The 22762-nt window shown below is 37.8% G+C and overlaps 1 protein-coding gene across 1 annotated transcript; it reads right to left on the bottom strand.

The window, feature by feature from the left end:
• Positions 1-426: 426 nt before the first annotated feature.
• On the bottom strand, positions 427-1359 carry Olfr448 (olfactory receptor 448). Its single transcript, NM_146273.1, has one exon. The coding sequence runs from the start codon at positions 1357-1359 to the stop codon at positions 427-429; it is 933 nt and encodes a 310-aa protein (NP_666385.1).
• Between the last annotated feature and the right edge of the window lie 21403 nt (positions 1360-22762).

The raw sequence follows: 22762 nt of genomic DNA, 5'->3' as shown, positions 1-22762 counted from the left end.
TAGGGGTTGCTTAATCAAGATGCGTATTTATGCTGCATTGTTAGAGGTATATACTGGAGCAGCATATGTATAGGCTCTTTAGCATACATTTATGTCAATAAGGAAGATGGAAACGACTTTAAAAGGAAACCACAGAGAACTACACCTTAAATAATGAGTAATCAAATCTTATACGGTTCTGGAAGAGACAGGAGAAATTCATGACTCCTGGTTCCTGTGCTTTGCTGCCTCCTGACTCTTTGTAATCTGTACCTCTGTGCCTTTCTGGCTGTGCTTTGGAATTTGGTTATTTGGTAAATAGGGGAAAACCCTAATCAGTATATACTCATGACTTCAGAAACCTACGAGACTGTAAAAGCATTTTATTTCCATTCCTACAATCTCATAGAAAATACACTATATAGCTCCACAGTCTCTCTTGGGCATTCATCTTGATCTCTGTTTCCACAACACTCTCTTCACAGCACCCTTGACCTCAGCATTCCTCAGGCTGTAGATCAGGGGATTCAACATGGGGTTGAAAAGGCTGTAAAACAAGGAAAGAACCTTCTGCTGAGTTTCTGGGTGCTGGGACTTGGGGGCCATGTACATGACGATGGCACTGCCAAAGAAGAGCCCGACCACACAGAGGTGGGAGGAACAGGTCGAGAAGGCCTTTCTGCGACCCTCCCCTGACTGGATCTTCAGGATGGCAATCAGGATACGTGTGTAGGAAACCAGCACAAAGCACAGTGGTCCCACTAAGATAAATACAGAACCTGCAAAGATGACAATTTGGTTGAGTGTTGTGTCAGCACAGACCAACTTAAGGACAGATAATATTTCACAGAAGAAGTGGTTGATTTCATGGAGCCCACAAAATGGCAGCCTCAGGATAAGAACAACGTGGACCAGGGCTAGGAGGGAGCCACATGCCCAAGAAGCAACAGCCATAATGGTGCACACTTTCCAGCTCATGATGACAGAGTATTGTAAGGGTTGGCAGATGGCGGCATACCGATCATAGGACATCATCACCAGGATGAGACACTCAGTGTGAGCAAAAGCCATGTATAAAAATGTCTGCATTATACATGGGGCAAAAGAAATAGATTTTTTCTTAGCAAGAAGGTTTGCCAACATCTTGGGGACATTGTTGGTAGCATATGAAATATCGACGATGGCCAGGTGGGAGAGAAAGAAGTACATGGGGGTGTGGAGTCTGCAGTCAAGCCAGATGAGCCCCAGAATGACTCCGTTCCCCAGCAGAGTGAAAGTATAGAGCAGGGAGAAGAGGCCACAGAGGAGCATCTGCATCCGCGGGCTGAGGAGGAATCCCTGCAGGGTAAATTCTGGGATCCATGTCTGGTTCTCTGTCATACCGTCGTGACAGGCCCTGTGGAGGTCACTGCTGTGGGCAATGAAATGTGTGCTGAGGAACAAAGACAAATATGGATTAGCTGTTACAAAAATAGAGGGTTGTTTCATGGTGCACACTGTGGAGCTTCTACTTAGCAATCACTTTCAGAAACATCATGTCAAATCATTTAATACATTGTAGCTAAAAAAAAAATTAAATCCATTACAGGTAACATAGATATGATCTCAAGCTGTTATGATCATATCTATATTTCCCATTTCTACATTTATTTTTGAACACAAGATTATGTTGACAGCCAGAGTTTTTATTTTTCAGAATATTTAGCTATTTCATTGTTGAGAAGATATTGCAGCCATATGTCGCGTGTTTTACGTTCTATTCAGTTTTCATGTCTTGTTTCTACATTCTCAACCAAGTCTTTCCTGTTTTATGAATTATGCAGAGTACATTGCACATGACAGGAGCTCAACCAATAAATAAAGAGTTAGTATGCCCTTCTGGTTTGCCCCTGCACAGGGCCACCTAGGGCCCGAACTCAGTGGACAGTCCTCAGAGGATGTTCCACCCCTCAGGCGCCCTAGCAAGCTCAGGAGCTTAGGATCACTGGTGAGTGGAACACAACATCTGTTCCAACAGAACCAGGAGTGCCAGGGGCCAGCTGGAGCACAGACACAGGAACCCTACCTGACCAGTAGCTCAGATTCCTTCTGGTTGGCACTGGTCTAACTTGGTTTCAAACTCAGCAGACAGCCCTATGGTCTCCAGAAGAAGTACCACTTCTAGCACTCTAACATGCACAGGATTTTAGGATCCCAGAGTCCCAGGATCCTAGGAGTTTGGTCACACCAGGATCTCAGGGTGTCAGAGGAAGCTTGACTGCCAGGAATTCTGACATATCCAGAATGTCAGCATTACAGGATCCCAGAATCACAGGACCACAAAGAAATCTGAACTCTGAGAAGTTCTGACTCACTGGGATGACAGGAAGGATAAGCTCCAATCAGATATATCAAGAGCAGGGAGCACTAGAGATAATCAGATGGCAGGAGGAAATTGTAAAAGCAGAAGCAACAGAAACCAAGGTTACTTGGCATCATCAAACCCAACTCTCCCGCCACAGCAAGTCCTGGATACATCATAACATCAGAAAAGCAAGATATGGATCTAAAGTCACTTCTCATGATGAAGATGATGGAAGACTATAAGAAGGACACAAATAACACCTGTAAAGATACACAAGACAACACATCCAAACAGGTGAAAGAATTTAAAAAAACTATCCAGGATCTGAAAATGGAAGTAGAAACAGTAAAGAAATCACAAAGGGAGACAACTCTGGAGACAGAAAACCTAGGAAAGAAGTCAGGAGCCATAGATGCAAGCATCATGAACAGAATACAAGAGATAGAAGAGAGAATCTCAGGTGCAGAAGATACCATAGAAAATATTGACACAACAACCAAAAAAAAAAATGTGAAATGCAAAAACATACTAACCCAAAACATCCAGGAAATCCAGGACACAATGAGAAGAACAAACCTAAGGTTAATAAGTATAGACGAAAAGAAAGATTCCCAAATTAAAGGGCCAGTAAATATCTTCAACAAAATTATAGACGAAAACTTCACAACTTAAAGAAAGAGATTCCCATGAACATACAAGAAGCCTACAGAACTTCAAAAAGTTTAGACTAGACAGGAAATTCCACCCATCACATAATAATCAAAACACCAAATGCACAAATCAAAGAAAGAATATTAAAAACAGTAAGGGAAAAAGGTCAAGTAACATATAAAGGCAGGCCTATCAGAACTACACCTGACTTCTCACCAGAGACTATGAAAGCCAAAAGGACCTAGGCAGATGTCATACAGACCCTAAGAGAACACAAATGCCAGCCCAGGCTATTACTATATTCAGCAAAACTCTCAACTACCATAGATGGAGAAACCAAGATATTCCACAACAAAAACCAAATTTATATAATATCTTTCCACAAATCCATCCCTTCAAAGAAAAATAAAGGGAAAACTGAAACACAAGGAGGGAAAAAGCAAGAAAGTTATCTTTGACCAAACCTAAAAGAAGATCGCCAGTGAACAGAATTCCATCTCTAAATACAAAAATAAAAGGAAGCAACACTTACTTTTCCTTAATATCTCTTAATATCAATGGTCTCAATTCCCCAATAAAAATGCATAAACTAAGAGACTGGGTATGTTAACAGAACCCAGCCTTTTGCTGCATACAGGAAACCCAACTCAGTTACAAAGACAGACACTACCACACAGGAAAAGGCTGGAAAACAATTTTCCAAGCAAGTGGTCCCAAGAAACAAGCTGGAGTTGCCATTCTAATATAGAATAAAATCAAATTTCAACAAAAAGTTATCAAAAAAAAGATAAGGAGAAACACTTCATACTCATCAGAGGTAATTTTTTTCTTTTTTTTTTATTTAGGTATTTTCTTCATTTACATTTCCAATGCTATCCCAAAGTCCCCCATAACCTCTCCCCCCACTCCCCTACCAACTCACTCCCACTTCTTGGCCTTGGCATTCCCCTGTACTGAGGCATATAAAGTTTGCAAGACCAATGGGCCTCTCTTTCCACTGATGGCTGACTAGGCCATCTTCTGATACATATGCAACTAGAGACACGAGCTCTGGGGGTACTGGTTAGTTCATATTGTTGTTTCACCTATAGGGTTGCAGATTCCTTTATCTCCTTGGGAACTTGCTCTAGCTCCTCCATTGGGAGCCCTGTGTTCCATCCAATAGCTGACTGTGAGCATCCACTTCTGTGTTTGCTAGGCCCTGGCATAACCTCACAAGAGACAGCTATTTCAGGGTCCTTTCAGCAAAATCTTGCTAGTGTATGCAATGGTATCAGCGTTTGAAGGCTGATTATGGGATGAATCCCTGGGTATGGCAGTCTCTAGATGGTCCATCCTTTCGTCTCAGCTCCAAACTTTGTCTGTGTAACTCCTTCCATGGGTCTTTTGTTCCCAATTCTAAGAAGGGACAAAGTGTCCACACTTTCATTTTTGTTCTTCTTGAGTTTCATGTGTTTTGCAAATAGTATCTTATATCTTGGGTATTCTAAGTTTCTGGGCTAATATCCACTTATCAGTGAGTACATATCATGTGAGTTCCTTTTTGATTGGGTTACCTCACTCAGGATGATGCCCTCCAGGTCCATCCATTTGCCTAGGAATTTCATAAATTCATTCTTTTTAATAGCCAAGTAGTACTCCATTGTGTAAATGTACTACGTTTTCGGGATTCATTCCTCTGTTGAGGGGCATCTGGGTTCTTTCCAGCTTCTGGCTATCATAAATAAGGCTGCACAAATAATATACAATACCTTGGGTTGACTATAACTAAGGAATTGAAAGATCTGTATGATAAAAACTTCAAGTCTCTGAAGAAAGAAATAAAGAAGATCTCAGAAGATGGAAAGATCTCCCATGCTCATGGATTGGCAGGATCAATATAGTAAAAATGGCTATCGTGCCAAAAGCAATCTACAGATTCAATGCAATCCCCATCAAAATTCCAACTCAATTCTTCAACAAATTAGAAAGGGCAATCTTCAAATTCATCTGGAATAACAAAAAAACCTAGGATAGCAAAAACTTTTCTCAAGGATAAAAGAACCTCTGGTGGAATCACCATGCCTGACGTAAAGCTGTACTACAGAGCAATTGTGATAAAAACTGCATGGTACTGGTATAATGACAGACAAGTAGACCAATGGAATAGAATTGAAGACCCAGAAATGAACCCACACACCTATGCTCACTTGATCTTTGACAAGGGAGCTAAAACCATCTAATGGAAAAAAGACAGCATTTTCAACAAATTGTGCTGGCACAACTGGTGGTTATCATGGAGAAGAATGCAAATTGATCCATTCCTATGTCCTTGTACTAAGGTTAAATCTAAGTGGATCAAGGAACTCCACATAAATTTTCTTTTTCTGAAGAAGACTCCAGATAACCAAATAACCCTTTCAAAAATGTGGTACAGAGCTAAACAGAGAATTCTCAACTGAGGAATACCAAATGGCTGAGAAGCACATAAAAACATGTTCAAAAGTCCTTAATCATCAGGGAAATGCCAGTTAAAACAACCCTGAGATTCCACCTCACACCAGTCAGAATGTCTAAGATCAATGTAGGGGAGTGCCAGAACAGAGAAGTGGGGAGTGAGTGGGTTGGTGATCAGGGGAAGAGGGAACAGGATAGGCAGTTTTCAGAGGGGAAACAGGAAAGGGGATAACATTTGAAGTGTAAATAAAGAAAATATCTAATAACAAATAAAATAAAGTAAAAGAAAGAAAGAAAAACTCAGGTGACAGCAGATGCTGGTGAGGATGTGGCGAAAGATGAGCACTCCTCCATTGCTGGTGGGATTACAAGATTGTACAACCACTCTGATACCAGTTGGGAGTTTCTTCAGAAAACTGGACATAGCACTACCTGAGGATACAGCTATATCACTCCTGGGCATATATCCAGAAGATGTTCCAACATGTCATAAGGACACATGCTCCACTGTGTTCATAGGAGTCTTATTTATTACAGCAAGAATCTGGAAAGAACCCAAATGACCCTTAACAGAGGAATGGATACAGAAAATATAGTACATTTACACAATGGAGTACTACTCAGCTATTAAAAACAATGACTGCATGAAATTCTTAGACAAACAGGTGGATCTAGAGGCTATCATCCTGAGTTGAGGTAACCCAATCACAAAAGAACACACATGGTATGCACTCACTGATAAATGGATATTAGCCCAGAAACTTAGAATACCCAAGATACAATTTGAAAAACACATGAAACTCAACAAGAAGGAAAACCAAAGTATGGATACTTTGATCTCTTTTAGGAGGGGGAAGAAAATACCAATGGAAGGAGCTACAGAGACAAAGTTCAGAGCAGACCCTGAAAAAAAAGAAGTGGAGGGAGGGAAAACTGTGGTCTGGATTTATTATATGTGAGGAGAAGCTATTTTCAGTAATAATTTAAAAAATAAAAAAGGATAAAATGAAAAGGATATACTGCATATTAATCAAGGCTTTCAACTTTTTTTCTCTCTCAGGTTTCCATCCTACCACAGATATGGTTATAAGAGCTACAGGAATGGATAAATCAAAAGTTCCATAAAGTATAAAAATACTGAATGGCCAAAGGGTCACTCCTAATGTGAAGTTTATGACTCAATGACTGAAAATACCAACTTCATTTTAAGCACAGAACATTCATTGTTCGGAGTTTGATACTGTGTTTCCCATTCAGTGGGGATTTCTGAACTCTTTCTTCTCTTCAGACTCAGCTTTGCTTATGGCTGCACTTTGCAAAAGATCTTTTACTCACTGTGGTACCACAGATGTTCTTGATTCAGAAAGGTGATCACATTTTGATGAAACTCCACTGAGCAGCTTGATCTTCATGTAGGTCCCAAACAACTAGAGTAGAAGGTATCCCAAAAACTGTTGCCTGTATGTGGGATATGTTCTTCTAGCTGGATTGCCCTGTCTGACTTTAGTGGGAGAGGAAACACCTAGCCTCACAGAGACTTGATGTGCAGGGTCTAGGAATACCTGGGGCTGTCCCCACCTTTACAAAGGAGAAGGGAAAGGGGGATCGAGGAAGGGCTGTGGGGATGGGTTAAGCAGGAAGGGGGCAGTGATCAGGATATAAAGTGAATAAGTAAAAAATGAATAGAAGAAGAAGAAGAAGAAGAAGAAGAAGAAGAAGAAGAAGAAGAAGAAGAAGAAGAAGAAGAAGAAGAAGAAGAAGAAGAAGAAGAACAAGAACAAGAAGAACAAGAAGAACAAGAAGAACAAGAAGAAGAAGAAGAAGAAGAGGAAGCTGTACTGAGATCAGAGAAGCTTTTGAAAGTCAGACCTGAGAATCTTACTTTATCTAGTATCTTTGCAGAAAGACTTTACACATATATGAATTCTTACTATTCTCTTGATGAGAACTGATGCAGGGTCTAGGACCTGCATGGTGGTGGGAACACTGGCAAGGTTGCTTTTATGGTGAGCTTATCTCCACCAAGCTCTCTTTGATTATCTCCAAGGGTCCCTAAGGACAATGATGCACAAAGCTCAAATTTAATGTCTACCAGGAGAACAAAATGATGTTTATCATTCTGTCTCCACTTCTATGGGCTTTGGGGATGGATGTTTAGAGAATAGAGCTGGCGGGTGATGATGATGTAATGCCCAGCTGTATCAGTGCACAGTAACTGCTTCTGGTAAGAGGAGCATACATGCTACAGGGACCATGCTTCAGATTACACTCCTAAATTTTCTGGATGGCAATGGGTTCACAAGTCCTCATCCTGCCTCATAATGGATAAAAGGCAGAATATGCATCATCCTTATGCTTACTTATGAAATCCTGCCAACATGGATTTTGGTAGATAAGAAAAGAAAATCATTTCTACTGACTTGTTCACACAGAGATATATATCCTCAGACCATTCAATATAGTACTTGAATTGTATACAAGGTGTAGTAAAAAAGAAAAGATAGAAGCCAAAGTTAATTTGCTCTTGAGATACTATGGCTTAATCCCCTGACATTCAGATGATGGAATGTATCTGACCCCCAGTATTCTAATAATATGACTATGCTGTGTAATGAAATTGGTGAGCAATAATGCCACAGACTGAGGGAGGCTAGTATTCATATTCATAAATAAAGTATAAATAAAGGGTCCTTTAATGTTTTCTGGTTCTCTTTTATGTGGACATGAAGTATGTGTATGTGTACGTTTATGTGTATGTGTATGTGTATGTGTATGTGTATGTGTGTTGTTTAGAAAAAGCTTTGCAAAGAAATAACTGAGAACACTAATCAGAATAGAATTCATTCTTTAATAGATATTCATGCTGCTAATCTGTGAGCCATGTGTTTGGTCAACAGCAAGGAAGGGAAGGAACTACCTCTGCCATTTTGCATCTCAGCATGAAAAAGCATGTCTAAAGGCCAGGCTTTAAGAAGAATATGCATTTAAGCCTAATGAATGTCATGTGCTTGTGTGATATATGCAAGGGTTTTGAAAAAGGAACTACCTGTACTATTTTGAAGTTCATTAAAGATACCCAGGTAAAAGATACATATTTTGGATATGTGTGATTGTTAAAGACTTGGTAATAAAAACTATAAATTAAAAATGTCACAGATGTGAAGTGACCAGATGTGAAGAACATGAAGATCATATGTCATATGACTGGCCATATCATATTAGATGACTAGTGGTTAAGAAACATGAAACAAAATGTTTACTTTAGTCATGGGCACTTTTGGCTGCCTTTTGAGACATCAAAAATTTTATGTACAAGGGTAGATTATAGTTAATTGGTAGATTAATTTCAAAAACTTATTAAAAACATACAACTAAAGATATTGCACATTAGAACTAACTATATCCAAAGTCTGTACCATGTAATGAACTTGTAAATCTTTTATTAAACTAATAAAATTTATTTTAAAATACAAAATTCAGTATTGACACCTTTTTAAGTCATCAAAATAATTTATAACCTTCCAGTCCCCATCTGTACCTGGGAGCAGCAGCTATTCCACAGTCCTCTGTGCATGGGTCCTGTCAGGGGAGAGCTGGTATCCACGGAGGGGTCTGAATCCCAGGCTTGGAGGTGAGATTGCCATTTTCTCTCTGGTGACTGTACAAAGCAGGTCCAGCCAGGAGTACACAGGGCACAAGAATGGTGGAGCAGCTAGGAAAGGGGGCTTCTGGTCTCCATCTACACACAGGAGGAGGGGCTGTTTCATAGCCCTCTGTACATGAGTCCTGACATGGGAAAGCTGGTCTCCCAGGAATGCTGACACAAGCTTACAGGCCCACAGGAGGAACAAACCCCAGCCAGAGACAGCAAGACCAACTAACACCAGAAATAACCAGATGGCAAAAGGCAAGCCCAAGAACCTTACCAACATAAAACAAGGCACATGACATCATCAGAACACAGTTCTAATGAAAAGAAGCAAGTTCTGGTTATCCCCACACATCAGAAAAGCAAGATTTGGATTTAAAATAAAATCTCATGTTGCTGATAGAGGACTTCAAGGAGGGCATAAATAACTGCCTTAAAAAATACAGGAGAACACAGGTAAACTGGTAGAATCCCTTAAAGAGGAAACACAAAAATCCCTTAAATAATTACAGAAAAGTAAAAGAACCAGACAGGTGAAGGAATTGAACGAAACCATCCAGCATGTAAAATTTGAACTAGAAACAATAAAGAAGTCACAAAGGGAGACAACCCTGGAGTTAGAAAACCTAGGAAAGAGATCATGAGTCATAAATGCAAGCATCACCAACAGAATACAAGAGATAGAAGAATCTCAGGTGCAGAAGATACCATAAGAAACATTGACACAACAGTCAAAGAAAATGCAAAATGCAAAAGACACCTAAACCAAAACATCCAGAAAATCCAGGACAAAATGAGAAGACCAAATGTAAGGGTAATAGGTATAGAAGAGAGAGAAAAATTTCAAGTTAAAGGGCCAGTAAATATCTTCAACAAAATTATAGAAGAAAACTTCCCTAACCTAAAGAAAGAGATGCCCATGAACATACTAGAAGCCTACAGAACTCCAAATAGACTGGACCAGAAAAGAAATTTCTCCCATGACATAATAATCAAAACACCAAATGTACAAAACAAAGAAAGAATATTAAAAGCAGTAAGGGAAAAGGGTCAAGCAACATATAAAGGCACCTCTATCAGAATTACACCAGACTTCTCACCAGAGACTATGAAAGCTAGAAGATCCTGGGCAGATGTCATACAGACCCTAAGAGAACAAAAATGCAAGCCCAGACTATTATGCCCAACAAAACTCTTAATTACCATAGATGAAGAAGCCAAGAAATTCCATGACAAAACCAAATTTATATATTATCTTGCCATAAATCCAGCCCTACAAAAGATAATAAAGAGAAAAACTTCAACACAAGGAGGGAAACTACACCATAGAAAAAGCAAGAAATCAATCATCTTTCAACAAACTGAGAAGATAATCACATAAACATAATTCCACCTCTAAGAATGAAAGTAACAGCAAGCAACAATCTGTATTTCTTAATATCTCTTAATATTCATGGATTTAAATCCCCAATAAAAATATGTAGACTAACAGAGTGGGTACATAAACAAGACTCAACATTTTGCTGCATACAAGAAACCCACCTCAGTGACAAAGACATATACTACTTCACAGTAAAAGGGTAGAAAACAATTTTCCAAGCAAATGGTCTCAAGAGTCAAGCTGGAGTAACCATTCTAATATCAAGTAAAAGCAACTTTCAACCAAGAGTTATCAAAAAGGATGAGGAAGGATACTTCATACTAATCAAAGGAAAAATCTACCAAGAAGAACTCTCAGTTCTGAACATCTATGCTCCAAATGAAAGGGTACCACATTCAAAAAAAAAAAAAAAAACCTCTACTAAAGCACAAAGCACACATTGTGGCTTACACAATAATAGTGGGTAACTTCAACAACCCACATTCATCAATGGACAGATCATGGAAACAGAAACTAAACAAAGACACAGTGAAGCTAACAAAAGTTAGGAACCAAATGGATTTAACAGATATCTATAGAACATTCCATTCTAAACAAAAGAATACACCTTCTTCTCAGCACCTCACAGTACCATCTCCAAAACTGATCATAGAATCTGTCATAAAACAGGCTTCAACAGATATAAGAAGATTGAAATAATCCCATGCATACTATCAAATCACCACAGACTAAGGTTGGCCTTCAATAACAACAACAACAACAACAACAAACCCAATGGAAAGCACACATACACATGGAAGGTGAACAACACTTTATGTAATGATCGCTTGGTCAAGGAAGAAATTAAAGACTTTTTAGAATTTAGAGAAAATGAAGCCACAACATACACAAAATTATGGGACACAATGAAAGCAGTGCTGAAAGAAAAACTCATAGCTCTGAATGCCTCCAAAAAGAAACTGGAGAGAGCATACACTAGCAGCTCGACAGCACATCTGAAGGCTCTACAACAAAAAGAAGCAGATACACCTAAGAGGAGTAGACAGCAGGAAATAATCAATCTCAGGGCTGAAATCAATCAAGTAGAAACAAAAAGAACTTCACAAAGAATCAACAAAATCAGGAGCTGGTTCTTTGAGAAAATCAACAAGATAGATAAAACCTTAGCCAAACTATTCAGAGGGCACAGAGACAGTATCCAAATTAGCAAAATCAGAAATGAAACAGGAGACATAACAGAATCTGAGGAAACCCAAAACATCATTAGATCCTACTACAAAAGCCTATACTCAACAAAAATGGAAAATCTGGATGAAATAGGCAATTTTCTAGACAGATACCAGGTACCAAAGTTAAATCTGGATTAGATAAATAATCCAAACAGTTCCATAACTGGCAAAGAAATAGAAACAGTCATTAATAGTTTCCCACCCTCCCCCCCAAAAAAGTTTAATGCAGAGTTCTATCAGACCTTCAAAGAAGACCTAATGCCAATACTCTTCAAACTACTCTACAAATTACAAATGGAAGGAACACTGCCCAATTAGCTCTATGAAGCCACCATTATTCTGATACCTAAATTACACAAAGACCCAACAAAGAAAAAGAACTTCAGACCAATTTCCCTTATGAATATTGATGCAAAAATGTTCAATAAAATTCTCAAAACCAGAATTCAAGAGCACATCAAAATGAATATCCATCATGATCAAGTAGGCTTCATCCCAGGAATGCAGGGATGGTGTAATATATAGAAATCCATCAACATAATACACTATATAAAAAAATTCAAAGAAAAAAAAACATATGATCATCTCATTAAATGCTGAGAAAGCATTTGGCAAAATCCAACACCCCTTCATGATAAAAGACTTGGAAAGATCAGGAATTTAAGGCCCATACCTAAACATAATAAAAGCAATATACAGCAAACCGGTAGCCAACATCAAACTCAATGGAGAGAAACTTGAAGCAATCCCACTAAAATCAGGGACTAGACAAGACTGCCTACTCTATCACTACCTATTCAATATAGTACTTGAAGTCTTAGCCAGAGCAATTAGACAACAAAAGGAGGTCAAAGGGATACAAATTGGAAAGGAAGAAGTCAATGTATCACTATTTGCAGATGATATGATAGTATACTTAAGTGACACCAAAATTCCACTAGAGAACTCCTATAGCTGACAACTTCAGCAATGTGACTAGATATAAAATTAACTCAAAATCAGTAGCTTTGCTCTACTCAAAGAATAAACAGGCTGAGAAAAAAACTAGGTAAACAGCATACTTCACAATAGTCACAAACAATATAAAGTACCTTGGAGTGACTCTAAATAAGCAAGTTAAAGATCTGTATGGCAAGAACTTTTCTGAAGAAAGAAATAGAAGATCTCAGAAGATGGAAAGATCTCCCATGCTCATGGCTTGGCAGGATTAATATAGTAAAAGATGGCCAAAGGCAATCTACAGATTCAGTGCAATCCCATCAAAATTCCAACTCAATTCTTCATAGAGTTAGAAAGAACAATTTGCAAATTCATCTGGAATAACAAAAAACCCAGGATAGCAAAAACTAACAATAAAAGAACTTCTGTGGGAATTGCCCATCCCTGATCTCAAGCTGTAATACAGAGCAATGGTGATAAAATCTGCATGGTGTTGCTACAGTAACTGGCAGGAAGATCAATAGAATAAATTTGAAGACCTAGAAATGAACCCACCCACCTATGGTCACTTGATCTTTGACAAAGGAGCTAAAACCATCCAGTGGAAAGAAGACAGCACTTTCTTTTTTTTTTAATTTTTAATTTTTTATTAGGTATTTTCTTCATTTACATTTCAAATGCTCAGTACAGGGGAATGCCAGGGCCAAGAAGTGGGAGTGGGTGTGTAGGGGAGTGGGGGGAAGAAGACAGCATTTTCAACAAATGGTGCTGTCTCAACTGGAGGTTAGCAGGTAGAAGAATGCAAATCGATCCATTCTTGCTTTTTCTAGGGTGTAGTTTCCCTCCTTATATTGGTGTATTACATCTATTATCCTTTGTAGGGCTGAATTTGTGGGAAGATTTTGTGTAAAATTGGTTTTGTCATGGAATATCTTGGTTTCTCCATCTATGGTAATTGAGAGTTTTGCTGGGTATAGTAGCCTAGGCTGGCATTTGTGTTCTCTTAGGGTCTGTATGACATCTGCCCAGGATCTTCTAGCTTTCATAGTCTCTGGTGAGAAGTCTGGTGTAATTCTGATAGAGCTACCTTTATATGTTGCTTGACCTTTTTCACTTAATGCTTTAAGAATTCTTTCTTTAGTACATTTGGTGTTTTGATTATTATGTGTCAAGCAGAATTTCTTTTCTGGTACAGTATTTGGAGTTCTGTAGGCTTCTTTTATGTTCATGGGAATCTCTTTCTTAAGGTAAGGGAAGTTTTCTTCTATAATTTTGTTGAAGATATTTACTGGCCCTTCATGTTGGGAATCTTCACTCTCTTCCATACCTATTATTCTTAGGTTTGTTCTTCTCATTTTGTCCTGGATTCCCTAGATGTTTTGGTTTAGGAGCTTTTTGCATTTTGCATTTTCCTTGACTGTTGTGTCAATGTTTTCTATGGCATCTTTTGCACCTGAGATTCTCTCTTCTATCTCTTGTATTCTGTTGGTGATGCTTGCATCTATGACTCCTGATCTCTTTCCTAGGTTTTCTAACTCCAGGGTTGTCCCCCTTTCTGATTGATTTCTTTATTGTTTCTAGTTCCATTTTTAGATTCTGGATGGTTTTTTTCATTTCCTTTGCCTGTTTATGTTTTCCTGTAATTCTTTAAAAGATTTTTGTGTTTCCTCTTTAAGGGCTTCTAGCTGTTTTCCTGTGTTGTCCTTTATTTCTCTAAGGTAGTTATTTATGTCATTCTTAAAGTTCTCTAATGTCATCATGAGAAGTGATTTTAGATTTGAATCTTGCTTTTCCAGTATGATGATGTATCCTGGGCTTACTTTGGTGGAAAAATTGGGTTCTGGTGATGCCAAATAGACTTGATTTCTGTTGCTTATGTTCTTGCCCTTGATTCTCAATATCTGGTTATCTCTGGTGTTAGCTGGTCTTGCTTTCTCTGACTGTGACTTGTCCCTCCTGTGAGCCTCTGTGTCAATACTCCTGGGAGACCAGTTCTCTCCAGCAGGAATTTGGGTATAGACAGGTACGGCACAGCATTAGCTCTGGGGTGCAGACATTAAACTGGAATGATACTGTCTCTGGCTGTTCCTTGGTTCCTTCGTCCTGATGGCTCTGGTCAGGTGTCTCCTGGACCAGGAATTTGAGCTGAAATGGTGGTCTTACCTGTGCTCACTGGTGAGTCAGCACTGCTGGGAGACCAGTTCCCTCCTGAGGTTATTTGAGTATGGAGCACTGTGGCACAGGATCAGCTCTGGGTACAGACGGAAACCAGATGCCTTTTCCAGTGGTTTTTCCAGAGGGTGTCCAATCGGTTTCTAGTTATTCAAGACTTCTTCAACTTTTGAAAAATACCTTCCCACTCCCAGGCTGTGGTGAAGTCAGTGATCTCAAACATTTCAAACTCAGGCTCACTGTCCAACGCCATCTTGCAGAACCATTAATGAACTTTTATACACTTAAAATGGCCATTTAAGGCTATGGAGCTTCACATTGGATTTTACACATTCACTATTGAGTTTTTTTTTATATACCATCTATATAAATATAAATAATGAAATATTATAATAAGTCTAAAATAAATCTGGAGTTGCTTGAAACCATCCCTGTGTCCAGGAAAACAAAATAGCATATTTTACCATCACTTCCCATTTTTATTGACCCACACGAAGTGATTTTTTTTAAGCAACAAGTAGTCTTAGTTTCCAAAGAGCCTGCCATTAGTCTGTCAATCAATATTTCAATACAAGTTTGTAACAACCACCATGAAAACTAAAAGTGTTAACCAATAAGCAAAATAAGAACTAATTAGAAAATATGCTTCTAAGAAGTAGGTAATCAAAGACTGTAGAAGTAAGATCACTGATAGTTTTTCCTGGCAGAAATCAAGTGTGCTAAAATAGAATTTTTAACACCACCCCTGCACCAAACCTTGCACTATGCAATTCAAACATACTAAATTCCTCAACACATTCAGAAAGGGCTTGAGACATGGAAATCTTGGGATTTTGCACTTCATGACTTCTCTAGTTATGGGACCAAAGTTCCTTCAACATCTTATATCTCCCAGGATAATAGTAAACTCAAAGAGAAAAAAAAGGAATAATGACATCTTCAAACACATAAAAATCAGTGTTATATATGCAAAGAATTAATGTGTATTAATAAATAAATTGCACATCTGCCGTGGACAAGCCTTGGCTTGGAGAAGGGTTCCTGAGGAAGGGGTGTTTGGGAGTGGCAAAAGAATGACATGAAGTCTATGGTGGAAGCAAGCTGACAGCTCTGTGTTCTGCTCAAGCTAGCTTTCCAGACAAAATCTTGCAGACAAAATCTCAGTCTTTTATTTACATATCAGTTCAATCATTAACCCAGGTTCCTTTTTTATTATCCCATGAATCAGCATTTTATGACCTTAGCCCCTATATTCTTAGAAAGAAAGAGCCAGTATTTTTTTTTTTTTTTAGCCTAGTAATGAACTCAGAGACCTGCCTGCCTTTGTAAGCACAAACAATAAGTTTATCTGGGTGGGATCCATTTCTGAGATTACCATTCCAACCATGCCTGGACCTAAATTCCCTCTGTCCCAGGCTAAACTTGAACTCAGAAATCTGCCTGCCTTTTTATCTTTTTAATAAGCTGGATCATAAATTCAAGTGCCTTTATTCTTTTAGGTCCATGAAGTCCCCCATACAATTCATATTTCATCATTATATTTTGGATAGTTGAAAAAGTATACATTCTTGAACCCATGTTTTGAGAGTTCTTTCTCACAGCCTTAAGGGATGTTGTGAAGGTCACAGCCTTTACCATTTTTCTGGGGAACACATTCTCTCCTTCCAACTTTGTGCTGTTTCTAATAATCATGGAATCATTGACCTTAAAAGGGAGAGCATTCCTTGAGAGAGGAAAATGAAAATATGTACATTATTATATAAGTAAGCCTATGCCTAGCAGCAATCAACACTCATTGATGCCATGTCCTGATGGCTGTACTTCAGGGGCAGGAAACCATGTCACACCATCACTTCCATGGCCATGCAGGACTCAGCACATATCTGTGAGTTCCTTGTTTTGTATCTGTTCTTTGCTGTTTTGAAAACCATTAAATTAAATTCTCCAATCATACCCACTTTGATCATTTTCTATTACTCAGGATTTAGTGAAATTTATATATAATATATGAGTGTTTTTCAAAGTATCATCCAAAGACAGTGCTTTATGTTTAAGTGAGTCAAAAACACTTTGCAAAATTTAAAGTTTAATGGAAGTATATGGTTATATATTTTTAAAGTTTCATATATAGGAAAAAGCATAGAGACCATTTAATCCAAGACTGTCATACTCACTGCATGTATTATAGAGCTAGATAAGGTATGGGTTCTTCAAGACCAAGAACAAATTTAAGTTAACTGAGGTATCTCAAACCTGCTATAGTTAACACGTGATGCTTACTTTTCTTCTCATTTTTCTCCCTCTGATGTTAGTTTTATTTATTTCCTCTAATATCCTTTTTTTGGAGAAAATTCTCACTCTATAGCCCAGGCTGCCTCAGAATCATGACAATTTTTCTCCCTTAGCCTTCTAAGTGCTGAGATTTAGATGCAAAGTACCATACTCACAAAAATCACAATTTTTAAAAAGTATATATGATATATGTCACAGAATTATACAAAGTTAAAAGGTACATACATATATACATATGAGTATGTATATATTTATATGTGTACATAGATATAGATATAGTCCTTGATATAGTCTCAACTAGTTACTATAAAATAAGCCTAAGTATGATTTATTCATTGACTTGTGTATTTAATAATACACTCCTGTGGATTTTTGGGCAAGGATACAAGATAGACACCTTTACTGCTCAGAAAGAAAGTCCTTCTAGCATAAGAAAATAAAAAGCAATGAAAACGACTTGGGCTTTTATTTTGTGACATATGCTGGTTTGCTAGATAATGATACTGACATTGATGACAAGAATATAACAGAACACTAAGTCTTATCACATTCCTGGCAAATAGGCAAGAAAATGCTAGAGGCTAGAGAAAGCTCAGCAATATATAGAACATCATTTGGGTCTATTGTGGTTTTGGCACACAAACAAGAGAGGAGAATAAGCAAGGACATAGTTGAAGAAGCAGTTAGGCAAGAAAATTTTGTGTCTTAAAATACTTTCAAAAGAAATTAGAGTATATGTTACTAAAAATCAGGCATCAACGGTTTCTGGAGATGTAAAATATGCTTTGAATTGCTTGTGGAAAATTTTTTTTTATATTATTTTTTTTATTTTTTCCATTTTTTATTAGGTATTTAGCTCATTTACATTTCCAATGCTATACCAAAAGTCCCCCATAGCCACCCACCCCCACTCCCCTACCCACCCACTCCCCTTTTTTTTTTTGGCCCTGGCGTTCCCCTGTACTGGGACATATAAAGTTTGCAAGTCCAATGGGCCTCTCTTTCCAGTGATGGCCGCCTAGGCCATCTTTTGATACATATGCAGCTAGAGTCAAGAGCTCCGGGGTACTGGTTAGTTCATAATGTTGTTCCACCTATAGGGTTGCAGATCCCTTTAGCTTCTTGGGTACTTTCTCTAGCTCCTTCATTGGGGGCCATGTGATCCATCCAATAGCCGACTGTGAGCATCCACTTCTATGTTTGCTAGGCCCAGGCATACTCTGACAAGAGACAGCTATATCAGGGTCCTTTCAGCATAATCTTGCTAGTGTATGCAATGGTGTCAGCATTTGGAAGCTGATTATGGGATGGATCCCCGGATATGGCAGTCTCTACATGGTCCATCGTTTTATCTCAGCTCCAAACTTTGTCTCTGTACCTCCTTCCAAATTTATTTCTCAGTTTTTAAATTTGTGTGTGAGTACACATGTATGTGTTTGTATGAGAGGATGCACACAATAACCTTAAATGTACAATAGTGGTATGGCAATCAAGAGCTGTCTAATTGGATTTAAGATCTGTTCAACAGAAGGATATCAGTGCAGTACTGTAAATCTAGCCAACTATCATGGGCTTGTGAAATCATAGGTCTTGGAGGTCAACCTACAATTACCACTCTAGTAAAATAGCACAATCTCAAACTAAACTCTAAATATTTGTCTTTACACCCAAAGGTAAGTATAACTCAAAGCCCTCATCGAGGAAACCTTTTTTTTTTCAACCAATGAAAACCATTACAGAAAACCATAACCAATCAAAATGAGGAGTTTTGGAGCTCAGTACAAACTGATACATCTACAGCACAACTGCCTCGCCTAAGGCTCAGGGATCATTGAAGAAGAAGGGACAGAAAATTGTAAGATCCAGGGATGAGAGTGTTCATTGTGAGATTATGTCTCCCAAAAATGTCAGAAACTGCAACATTCAATCTTATAAACATGGATACCTAAACAGGATATGAACAAGGAGGACATCAATAGATACTCCAATGTGAAAGAGAAGGAAGCTCATAAAACCCCAACCTAAGAAAAAGAACTACAGGCACCTAAGGAATACTAAGAGAAGGAGAAATAGTCATATCCAGGGAAGAATACACCAATTGGTTATTCAATATCAAAGGGTCATCCCTAAAACCATAGTCATGTAAGTGGCACTATAAAGACTAAGCAGGTTGTATTTATATATTTAAGTAAATATAAAGATGCAAGTTTAACAATATAAGAATGTATAAATAGGAATATATTCCTATATAAAATATAGAAACACAAATAAAACAATGGTAATATACATATACACATGTAACAAAGAAAATGAAGTGATGAATTGGAAAGTGAGTAAGGGGTTTGCATACATGGAAGAGTTTGGAGGGAGTAGAAGGATGGGCTAAATTGTATAATTATATTATAATCTCAAAAAGAACTTTTAAAAAGTATTTAGCTGTATAACAGACTTTTTATCTTTGTTCTGGTAGCTGATCTCATCAAACATCGGACCTGTGAGGCTCTCAAATATTGAAATTCTTTGGTTTAAGTCCCATCCTTTTTTTTTTTTAAATGTCTAACATTCTTATTCTCTCCTGTATTGGCCATGTTTGAGAACTGCAGGCTGAATCTGGGGCTTCCTGCTTGCTGGTCCAGCATGCTAGGTATAAACTGTGACCTCAATGCCTCTCAGATCTCCATTTCTGTTTCCTTCTCGTCTTCTTTGTCTTTTCATCTTTTCTCCTGCATCCCTTCTAATTTTCCTTTCACTGTCCCTTTGCTTCCATGCTCCCCTTTACAGGGGATCTTCTCTCTTCAGACTATAAATTGTGTTCCAGGAATAGCTTGGTAGTAATAAAGAATGTCTAAAAGAATTTTGATAACAAGGTTAAAAACTGAAAAGACAGATGAAACAAAACAAAACAAATTAGTAAAAGAGAACTAGAAAATTTGAAAAACCTACCTTTTGAATCTCCAGTCCGTATTAGTCTATTCACAGTGCCACCTTGATTACCCGCTTTCCTCATCCTGGAGAAGCAAAAGCATTCAGTGGCTAAGTCAGAGTCTAGTGATGGAGCTAGCCATCCTCATCCAAAAAGCTTAATTTTAAGAAAACATAATATTAATTTAAATTCCTTCCTTCCCCCTTTTTGACAAATAGCTATTAGGCGGATCTTTATAATTAAAGTGTTGCCTTATAATAAAAGTCTAAAAGTGAATTCCTTGCAAGTGATCAACAGTTGTCACTGTATAGTGAGAACGGTCTAACAATATGGGTATTAGTCTAAAGGAGGCTAGGACACTTCTTCTCTTCTCTTCTCTTCTCTTCTCTTCTCTTCTCTTCTCTTCTCTTCATTTCTTTTTTTTTCTTCTCAGTAACAACTTGCATTATTGTTAACTCTGTAAAGCCATAAACAATAATTCATCAAAGTGTTGCTTGATTATTCATGAAACAAGTAAAAGGTTTCATCTTTTAATAACTGGAATAAGGATGAGTACAAACACAATCCAGGAGGAGGAGAAGCTAACGTCGTGAGTGGGTTATTTTCTTCAGCTGCTCATATTGAGGTCTAGGTGAGATCCACATTATTTAATGATGTCTGATATGGAAATATCCTCCCATAGAATCTTAAATATCCTCACACTCAAAGTTCTCAGATACCACAACACCTTGGTTGTGTAGGGAATGAAAAATATTCCAGATTGCTTGCCTGCTTACAAACTGAACTAATGCAGATAAGATGTGTTATCAGGTATGGTGCAATGCTGAGTTGTCAATGATGGATAAACGCTTTTGGCACATACTAGAAAGTTTTGATTTAAACTTGAATATTTCCCTCAGTATATTCTCTGTGTGAGTGCATATTTGGCTCCTTTCTCTATATAAAAACCTTGACTTGAGTTCATGCTTATTTCTGGAAAGATAATCCATACTTTAAATGCTTAATAAATAATGGTAACAGAAACATAAATTAAACACCTAGAGAGTGTCAGGAACTGGGCTGAGATAATATCATGAATTCTGTGCAACAACTGTAAAATATATACTCAAAATGGAATCATTAACTATGAATGATTAAAGTTAGGAATCTATGAGCTTAAAGGAATCTTGAACCTTAAACTTGAGTATGAGTAACTGTAAATAACACATCTTTAAATCTTGTCTTTTTCTTTGTGTGGCATGCCTCACTTGAGAGCCTCAGATATGTGTCAGTGTAGAAGCCATATGGCCAGACACTCTGCTGCCTGCTAAGCTTCAATAACCCTTATGTTTATTACACAGAACATCTTGTAAAGTGTTTCAGCATGCATACTCATGGTAGAAGAAAAGTAAATCATCACTCAGAGTTAAATTTGCTAATTTTGCATATTTTAATACAATAGTATGCAACATTTCCTGTGATATTTACCACTTACCATAATGATCTAAGTAATCTACCAATGCATATAAACCTGTTAATATCCCACTATGGGAACAAAACATAATTAACTAAATTATTTCTTAGTTAATTTTTGCCATTTAATAAACAATAGTGTTTTTGTGAATGAAGACTTTATTTTATACCAACTTTTAAATTATCAGATTGGTACTTGGTGAGTAAAATTAGAAACTATAATGAGATTTTCTTGGACCTACAGTGGAATAAATAAGACATAGAGGCTTTAACTATAGTTTAAAGCTTACATCTTTGCATGGGCAGTCTTCTATCTAGCTCATCTAAGTTAACTGGATGATTTAGGCTATGACCTGTCACATGACTAGCTCTAAACCTTTCTGAAGTCCATGTCTTTTCCTCTGTGTCCACTCATACTTCTGTTTTCTTCTCTGTGGTCTCTCCTTTGCTGGGAAGTTCCACTCCCCACTTTCTTCCCAGCTATTTGTCATCAGCTCTTTATTATAACCAATCAGTAGTGAGGCAACCTCTGATACATTTCCAGATTGCCTTTAGGCAGGTGAGAAAGGATGAATATTTACAAAATAGAAAACTGAAAGCCGAGTGATGAACCATAGAAATGACAAAACCAGCATCCTGCCACTACTTAGATCTCTGTTGTACAGAATTAACAGCTGAAGGTACAGAGATACCCCTTCACACAATATGAAGAAAGTTTACACCAACAAGAAACACATTTTTTCATGACTTGAATAGATAACGCATTTCTTTCTTTCCTTCTTTTTTTTTTTTTTTTTTTTTTTTTTTGGTTTCTTTGAGACAGGGTTTCTCTGTGTAGCCCTGGCTGTCCTGGAACTCACTTTGCAGACCAGGCTGGCCTTGAACTCAGAAATCCGCCTGCCTCTGCCTCCCGAGTGCTGGGATTAAAGGCGTGCGCCACCACACCCGGCTAGATAACACATTTCTTTTCATGACTTGAGTAGGTAGAGGTAGGTGATCATGAGTTTTATTCTGCTGTTTATTACTTATATGGATTTGAGTAAATGTCTAATGTGTCTGAGTTATTTCTTCATCTATATACTTAGTACATTATAAGCCAACATTGGGAGTCCTATTTGGAGCAATCTGGAAGGATAAATAGACAATTACTACCCCAAATTATAAAATTATACTTTCAAAAGATACTTAGTTTGCTTTTCAATTTTGAAAATAATTTTATTTATGTTTATTTTATGCATTTGAGTATATATGTATAGGCACATGAATTATATGTATGTACCCTGTGAACCCCTTGGTGCTTGTGAAGGTCAGAAGA

The sequence above is a fragment of the Mus musculus genome, chromosome 6 (assembly GCF_000001635.26).
Source record: "Mus musculus strain C57BL/6J chromosome 6, GRCm38.p6 C57BL/6J".
Classification (NCBI taxonomy): Eukaryota; Metazoa; Chordata; class Mammalia; order Rodentia; family Muridae; genus Mus; species Mus musculus.
This window is presented reverse-complemented; position numbering and strand designations above follow the sequence as displayed.

Excerpts from the sequence above, each read along its gene's own strand:
- Olfr448 (NM_146273.1), bottom strand. The coding sequence starts at position 1,359 with ATGACAGAGAACCAGACATGGATCCCAGAATTTACCCTGCAGGGATTC.